The sequence below is a fragment of the Triticum dicoccoides genome, chromosome 2B, assembly GCF_002162155.2.
Source record: "Triticum dicoccoides isolate Atlit2015 ecotype Zavitan chromosome 2B, WEW_v2.0, whole genome shotgun sequence".
NCBI classification, from domain to species: domain Eukaryota; kingdom Viridiplantae; phylum Streptophyta; class Magnoliopsida; order Poales; family Poaceae; genus Triticum; species Triticum dicoccoides.
In genome coordinates, this window is record NC_041383.1 from 731,853,811 (window position 1) to 731,862,724 (window position 8,914).

The 8,914-nt window shown below is 49.4% G+C and overlaps 1 protein-coding gene and 1 non-coding gene across 2 annotated transcripts; one reads left to right on the forward strand and one right to left on the reverse strand.

Moving 5' to 3' along the window:
- The first annotated feature begins 223 nt into the window (after positions 1-223).
- LOC119368508 (auxin-responsive protein SAUR23-like) lies at positions 224-1,343 on the forward strand. Its single transcript, XM_037633747.1, has one exon. It carries the CDS (start codon positions 363-365, stop codon positions 759-761), a length of 399 nt encoding a protein of 132 aa, XP_037489644.1. The 5' UTR covers positions 224-362; the 3' UTR covers positions 762-1,343.
- A 3,402-nt stretch (positions 1,344-4,745) lies between these two features.
- On the reverse strand, positions 4,746-4,817 carry TRNAH-GUG. The gene has a single exon. It is a non-coding gene; the product is annotated as a tRNA-His (tRNA).
- Between the last annotated feature and the right edge of the window lie 4,097 nt (positions 4,818-8,914).

Here is an 8,914-nt window from a genome sequence, read left to right on the forward strand (position 1 = left end):
AAGCCGAGGAATAATGTCACATCGGCCAACTGGACGAAGCCAGCACCCAGCAACCACCTATAAAACCTCCACGCCGCTCTCGCCTCGAAAAGTAGAGCATTCTCACCAATAATCCTAGACGTACAGGCATTTACGGGGCCTTTCCTTAAATCTCTTCGCCCCCCCCCCCCCCCCCTGATTTCTACCCGGGGTGGTCCCACCTCACTCTCCTTTTATCCAATTCTGTTAAGCCAAATCAGCCTGTAATTAATCTCTGCCCGTAATTACCCGTACGTGTAGCATTGCTCCATTCTCACGCCCAACTCCATCTGTCCGCGCCTATCATCCCACCAAAAGCAGAGCATCCTCAGCCGGCGAGAACGATGGCCAAATGTGGCAAGATCCAGAGCATCGTCCGCCTCCAGCAGACGCTGCGGCGGTGGCGGTCCCGGGCCGCGGCGGCACACGTGCCGTCGGGGCATGTGGCGGTGTGCGTGGGCGGCGACTCACGGCGGTTCTTGGTGCGCGCGGCTCACCTCAACCACCCCGTGTTCCACGAGCTGCTCCGGCAGTCGGAGGAGGAGTACGGCTTCCCGTCCACCCCTGGCCCCGTCGCGCTGCCCTGCTGCGACGAGGACCGTTTCCTGGACGTCCTCCGCCGCGTGTCCTCCGAGGACCGCCGAGGCCGCTCGGTCTGCTGCCGCGTGCCGGTCATCACCAGCCGCGACGTCGCGGCGCGGCCGTTGCTGCAGGGGATGGCGGTGGAGAAGCTCGTGTGGTGATCGCTCGATCGAAGCCGCGTGCGTAGGCCCTTCAGTACGCTGTGTTCCCATGCATCGAAGCTACCCGCGGTGCTTTGGTTCCGGCGACGACGGCAGCTGTTTTGTTCCACGCCGAAAAGGTGAAAACATCTCGCATGCCTGCCGCAGCCAAGAAGACTGACCGGCCGAGCCCACAAGCGATGACACATCGTTGCTCCAAGGCCCGTCGTAATGGCGGTGCCCCGCAACCGTGAGCGGGCGAAGGCGCCGCGCGCACGGTTGCGGGGCGTCTGCGCCACCGCCTTGCGAGCAGCTGCCGCGGATCCCGCGCCGAAGGGAAGCGGCCAGCGGCGAACTTGCGGGCGCCGCGCGGAAGATGTCGCCGCCAAAGACTGCATGATCCTTCCGCCATGCGCCATGCACCACTGCATGTGCTATCGTGGACCCCCAGAGGACCCACCACTATTTGCTTTTTGAACCAACGACCCCGGACCATTAGCACGCGAGCAATGGCGCGGTGAATATATTTCAGACTTCACTCTACTAATTGATCGAAGAAGGCGACAATTTTTTGGGATTGTTTTCTCTGTAACAAGTTTACTCTTCTGTGCAACTCCTTGCCGAGGAACACCAGTAAATTAATAAAGATTAATTGATTGTTCCTGTTGTGCATGCAATCGGTCTTCGTTTGTGATTCATTCATGCGTTCAACCTGTCTTGGCCGTTCACCATTAGCCTTTTTTTTGCGAGAATTAATCTTTTCTATACATAAAGAGAGCTCTCTCCCTGATTTCTATTATTAGAAACCACTTGTCTTCTCCGGAAATTAATCATTAGCTTTAGCATTGTAAGATAGAGACATATGTTTCACTAATGAAATCGGAAGTCGTGCTCTTGCTTTAAAAAACTTGCGTTATTACTTGCAGTGCCATTCAAAAGCTTGTAGCGATATTGTGTAAGGTGAGCAATACATGCAAATATTGAACTCAATTGAAGATACGCAAACCAAGCATAACTCAATTGATTGTGTTCCTTGTTGTCCTAGACTTAGCGTGGACGCTTGCATTTTCATAGATTTATTTCAGGATTTAACTACTATTTTTCGTGGGAAGCACATTGTGTCCATTGACCCGCACAATCTCTCAGAGTGGTTCATATTGCTAGATTGTGCATGGTTGCGTTTATAGCGATAAGTGTATATAAGCATCTATCTTTCTGTTGTGTTTTAAGAGAAAAAACATTAAAATTACACTAGTGGAGACACTAATAACTGCATTAAGTATGACAAATCCTTAATTCAAAACATTTGCTATCTGGTAGCTGTCCTTTTCGCGCATTACAGTCGACTTGCTTTTTCAAGACTCTTGACCTCAGCAGAGCGTTGCTATGATCAATCGGTCAATAGTTTAGCTTCTAAGATCACAAGTGTCACACTAGTATGATTGGCAACAAGTCTATTACTTACTATTTCTGTTTCTAAATGTAAGATGTTTGTTAGTTTAATATATATTCAGAAACAAAGGGTACACTAACTAATATAGCGTTTCATGCCTATAGAGTTTTCTTTTATAAACGATGTTTTTATTATCTTAAAATATAGGATCAAGCAGATACAAGCATAATGAGTTACACCCGATCTCTGAATAACTAAAATGCACACTACCAACTATCAACAGTTCGACAAAACATAATATGAAAAACTGATATATTGGCAACGGTAGAGTCACATAGGACCGACACTATATTTATGTTGAAGGAGGTGGTGGGCCAGCCAAAAATTATGTTGCCACTGATGTTGGTGGCAAAAACCTTTAAGGCTACCTGCGTCAACCGCATACAGACAATGTTAAACAACGGTTTGTACTTTGTTCCGTGAAGCTTAGAATGCGCCACGTTGCCGGTGGCGAGCAGCGGACATGTCAGGTGGACTAGTGTTTCTGGGTGGTTTCATGCATGCAATTCAAACGAAACCACGAACCCCGGCGTTGGAGACTAGTTCGTGGGCTACCGAGGGAGTCCTAGACTAGGGTATCCTTGGACTGTCGGCCTGTCCTTATGGGCCGGACACTTGGCCACACTATCACTGCTGGGGGCCCCAGCAATGAGGAGGTCTCGTATCCGGACAGGAGACCTTCGATGCCTTGGTGTGTCCTCCAAGTCAAGATGAGAAGAATCAGCATGTTTGTTCCTTCCTTGTAACCGACCATGTGTAAACCCTAGTACCCCTGGTCTCTATATAAACCAGAGGGTTTAGTCCGTAGAGGCTACAAAAACAACCATCATCCTATTCGCCTAGGGTTTAGTTCATCTGATCTCGTGGTGGATCGACTCTGCAATCCACCCACATACATCAATATAACCAAGCAGGACGTAGGGTTTTACCTCTTCGAGAGGGCCCGAACTTGGGTAAACACCGTGTTCTTGGTCCCTTGTTACACATTGATCCTAGATCCACAGCTCGGGACCCCCTACACGAGATCTGCTGGTTTTGACACTAACATCATGCACGGCATGATAGTAGAGGATGAGCCTGGAAATGTTGCCCGAGGTCTAAAATTTGAGACATGGGTGATCCTATCCAACTCCCACATCAGAATGCAGCCACGTTTGATGAGTTTTTTTAAATGCATCAACAAAATCAATATTGAGCAATTCATGAGGGGAAGATTAGATGGGGCGTCTGCGGGTAGTTAAAAAGGACAACTAAAACATATGTGTGACTTGAATTCAAGTTCGAATTATTTTATTTGAAACTTATTTGAATTGTAATATTTAAATTAGAACTATTGTTGTATTTGAATGATCGATGATTTGATATGCTATTGTTCTGAACCCATGGAGTTAAAAAAAGAAAGAGAAGTTTTAAGGGACACAGTTGGACGGTCGACTCCTGCATCACTGTTCATGGATTATACCTTTGTCTGCTTTCGGCGGTCGGCATTGAAGATGCCCTTAGCACAGAATTATACACATAGTACATTTAAGTATCCAAACAATTATGCTGAACCTTTACCAATGATTTAGCACTAATGTTTACAAAGTTTTATGCCTAGTCTCTTCTTAATTAACAAATCAAATGATACGCTTATGTCTCATCTGCAGACAAAAACTTACAGTCAGAAAAACTTACATAAATTCCTAACATGTTGCCGAAATTTGCATTTTTTAAGAAAGGATAATTTTTGCTATGATTATCTGACCAGCCCCATCGCAACAGAAAAAGTTAATGAGTTAGCAGATGAAACATATATTGGTGGCAATCTGGCATTAGGAAAGGACGGGCTGGTACTACGTTGCTACGTGTCAAAAACTATTCAATTATTAGATACGTATTGTGGTCTTGTGGATGCTAATCTTGAAACGTGATACAGCGAGAAGAGCATCAAGACAAATGACACTCTGTCCTCACTCCTAAAGCAGGAACTCTGTCTAGCGCGTGTACGGTGCACAAATATTCAAAAATAACGTTCAGATATACCTTTTCAATCGACAAAGTTGTACTACGTACTTATTTGCTTCTTTATATCTGTTCCTCTATTTATTTCCGAGCTTCGCTGGCGCAAACAGAAAACATGGCATCATACCCACTTTTTGTTGCACGCACTCCCGATTCTTTCTCCCTTCTTTTTTATTCTTTTGGCGCTTTTGTGTCAGATCCATGGATAATATTACGAGAAAATGAAGTTTGGAAGCATATGCTAACTGTACTGTATAAACCAGATATGTGTACTAGTAGAGGATTTTGTGGTTGCAAGATATTCTATCTCCTTTTATTTGATCTGTAGCCGTGCATGTTCGCTGAATCACTGGCCTGACCAGAGACAGAAAAGGGCATGTTCGCTGAATCACTAGCCTGATCAGAGACAGAAAAAGATCCTTGAGACAAGAGGCAAAATAAGAACTGGACGTGACAAGTATACTGATGCGTTGTCTGCTATGTGGACGTCAAATTTTGATTCTCGTCCTTTTGAACATCTCCTGCAAACTGGACACCAAAAATTGTACTGTGGCTGCTGGGATTCGAGCCCAGGTCTCCACGGCCACAACGTGGAATTCTCACCACTAAACTACAGCCACTTTTTTGTTAATTTCTAAAATTTTAGTCTACTAATAATAAAGTATCTGATGTCAACTCCCTTGGCCGGTTTTTCTTTTCGACAGGGAAACCTCAGTGTTTTATTGCTTAGCCAACAGTGTTACATCGTTTATAACAAAAGGCAAAAGAAAAGATGTTTGGATCACCATCCCAACTAAGATCAGAATGAGTCTCATAAGTATACTTAGCCAGTTGATGAGCGACCCCATTGGCTTCCCTGAGGACAGTGTGCACAAGAAATGCCATCCATCAACTGGGCTTTTGCAAAAAACTTCCGAAAGAATAGCAGCATGTGGACCATAGATCTCTATCTCACCATTGCATGCATTCACCAGCTCCAAAGAGTCCGATTCAAAAATCAAAATTGTGCATCCAAGCCTGAGCGCCAAATCAATCACTTGCAATAACGCAAGAGCTTCAGTAGCCTCATGATAGCTTGCTTTTACCAAACTGTTGTACGTGCAATTTCTTAGGTTGGTACTCTAGTTTGGTACGCCGTGTAGTAGTTGAGGACTTGAACACCATCTATTGTAAACACGGAGGTGCACCCATACGTTTACAGCAAGTACATTCGAAGAAGAAACCCAAAAAAAAAAAAAAAAAACTGAAGACAATGTCATCGGTCGGCACATGCAGAGCAGTACTCCTGCTGGAATTATGATTGCACGTTCCAAGTTTGACTGTCGTGCGCCGCCGCATACCGGCATACGCATGTGATCGCCCGCCGGAACTCCGGGGAGAAGAGACCGGAAAGAAGTGAAGGACTCTGGAACCGTGGGCTATTCGAAAGAAAAAGGAGGGGCAGTCGCTTTCTTCCAATCGGTGTGCTTCTAGCTTTATGCGAGGATGATCCACGTCACTGAAATAAAAGATGAGGAGAACGCCCGCAACTTGACACGCTTCTCGTCTTCTTCTAGTACGGAGTAGCATTGTTTATCGGCGTACCGGATCGTGGAGATGATCTTTTCTCGGGGCCTTGAAAGGGAATGCGGTACGGACTCTCCGAGGGACGCACAGCCAAATCGTTGGGTCGTTCGAACTTGGAACGGTGCGTGGCGTGTGGCAGCACGAGTGAGCTTAGGCCAACTCTAACGTGCGACCCAAGCGGACGATCGGTTCATCCGTTTGGGGCAGGAAACGGACACAGCGTTCGCTCACGGTAGTTCGGTCATCGATGCGCCCAACGGACACACCTTGTCTCATACCGTTTGTTTGTGGACTTCGATTTTTTGCAAAAAAAAAATGAAAATTACAAATAATACGAAAACATAAATATAAACATTAATCGTCCATACGTCAAGTACCAAAGTTCAACGCAAGTCTTAATTAAACTTAAAACTTAATAAAAGACATAAAAAACTAGATAAAGGCCCGTCGCTGGTGGCCGCCATCGTCTGCAGGAGTCGCCGTCCTAGTCGTCGTCGTCGCTGGTGAGGTCGACGTAGGGCGGGCTGCCAAAGGTTGGCTGGTGGCCCCTGCTGGATCGGGGGCGCCGGCGGCGCCTGCACCACCTCCTGCCGTGGCTCCTGCTCTGGTGACCGCGACGGCGTGGCTGCCCATGGGCCGACACCCCTCACGTCGGCCATCTCCTGCACCGTGCACTCCCAGCTCCACCGCCTGCCCACGCGGCGACGGTTCCACGCGGCGACGAGCGGCTCCTCCAGGACCTCCTCCTTGACGGCGAGGTCCAGCTCCGGGATGGCCACGTCGCGTGCCGCGGAGAAGGCCAATGCGGTTTCCAGGCCCTCCCATTGCCGCTCGTCGTGCGTGTTCATGGAGTCCTCCATGACACGCCTCATGAGCCGGGCCTCCTCCTCCTAGGTCATGGGCGGCGACGGTGGCGGGTGAGGGAGTCCTGGATAAGGGGGTATCCGGACAGCCGGACTATATTCATCGTCCGGACTATAGAAGCGTCAAGATACAAGACTCAAGATTTCGGCTCGTGTCCGGATGAGACTCTCCTTTGCGCGGAAGACAAGCTTGGCGATCCGGATATTATGTTTCCTTCCTTGTAACCGACTCCATGTAAACCCTAGCTCTCCGGTGTCTATATAAACCGGAGAGCATGGTCCTTAGAAGGCCGATCACAATAACAATAATAACATCATAGGCTAGCTCTTAGAGTTTAGTCTCTACGATCTCGTGGTACATCTACTCTTGTATTTCATATATCTTCAATATTAATCAAGTAGGAAGTAGGGTTTTACCTCCATCGACAGGGCCCGAACCTGGGTAAACATTATGTCCCTTGCCTCCTGTTATCATCAGCCTAAGACGCACAGATCGGGACTCCCTACCCGATATCCGCCGGTTTTGACACCGACATTGGTGCTTTCATTGAGAGTTCCCCTGTGTCGTCGTTTCGAGGCTTGATGGCGTCTTCAATCGTCAACAACACGGTCCAGGGTGAGACTTTTCTCCCCGGACAGATCTTTGTGTTCGGCGGCTTCGCACTGCGGGCCAATTCGCTTGGCCAATTGGAGCAGATCGACAGCTTCGCCCCTGGCCACCAGATGAGGTTCGGAAACTTGAACTACACGGAAGACATCCGTGGAGACTTGATCTTCGACGGATTCGAGCCTGCGCCAGGAGCGCCGAACAGCCACGACGAGCACGGCCTAGACCTGCTGTCGGACAGTGCCCGGGACATCATCCCCGAAGCAGCCCCGGATCTAAATTTAGGGCGGGTTGCGTTGCCTATGGACGGAGGGCTGGACCCCGCCCCACAGGCCGCACACTTATCGGTGGTGGAGCCGAACACGGGTCTCACCTCTGTGGAGGCCTGTAACCCTGGGCCTCCGGACTCATATCCGACTGTTGGTCCTGGTCCGCTCACTCTCGAGCCAGTCGAGCCAGGCTGGGCTCCGGTAATGGAGTTTACCGCTGCGGACATCTTTCAGCACTCGCCCTTTGGCGACATGCTGAACTCATTGTAGTCTCTCTCTTTGTCAGGAGGCTCTGGGCCGAACTATGTCCGGCTTGAGTGGGAAGCAGGCGACGAGGGAATTCGCTACCCACCCACCACCCACTTTGTCGCCAAGATCGATGATTTAACCGACGTACTCGATTTTGACTTCGAAGACATCGACGGTATGGACGACGATGCAGGAGACATATAGGAGCCACCACTCACAGGGCGATGGACAACCACCTCTTAATATGATATATGTATGGTGGACACTCCAAAAGAAACCAATGGCGATGAGGCAAGGGAGGATAACCCCTCCAAAACGAAAGCAAAGCATGGGCGTCGCCAGCGCCGCCCCAAGCCCCGCCAAGGCAATACCGGCACCGGAGACGATAATAATCCGGACGGTGCCAACGATGAATACAACCCCGAACAGCCCGCCTTCAAGCAGGCCGAACAAGAAGACAGGCATGACAGCCCAGATGAACAGGCGACGGACGGGTATCTGGAGGAGGACAACTACATGCCCCTCTCTGAAGACGAGATTAGCCTCGGCGACGACGAGTTCGGCGTACCCGAAGACCCCGCAGAGCAGGAGCACTTCAAGCGTCGGCTTATTGCCACTGCGAGAAGCCTGAAGAAGAAGCAGCAGCAGCTCCAAGCTGATCAAGATCTGCTCACAGACAGATGGACGGAAGTCCTGACAGCCAAGGAATATGGACTCGAGCGCCCCACGGCTGACCGACCGCCTCGAGGTCGGGACAAAACGGCATATCAGCCGAAATACCAGCCTGCACCCCCGCGCCGGTTTACTACGGCCCGGGGCAATACTCAGGACCTGCGCGATAAACTGGATAACGCCGCAGGACAGCCAAGATCGATCTACGGATCACGGGGGCACGCCGAAGCACATGATGATGACCGTCATACCGGATACACTAACAGCAAAACCGGCCGGGCCGAATACAACCAGTCAGACGCAGCCGGACTGCACCGTGACATAGCCCGACATAGAGGCGCCGCACACCCCCTCTGCTTCACTGATGAAGTGATGGATCATGAATTCCCAGAAGGGTTTAAACCCGTAAACATCGAATCATATGATGGCACCACCAATCCCGCGGTATGGATCGAGGATTTCCTTCTCCACATTTACATGGCCCGCGGAGA

Coding starts and splice junctions, on each gene's coding strand:
- LOC119368508 (XM_037633747.1), top strand. CDS start 363: ATGGCCAAATGTGGCAAGATCCAGAGCATCGTCCGCCTCCAGCAGACG.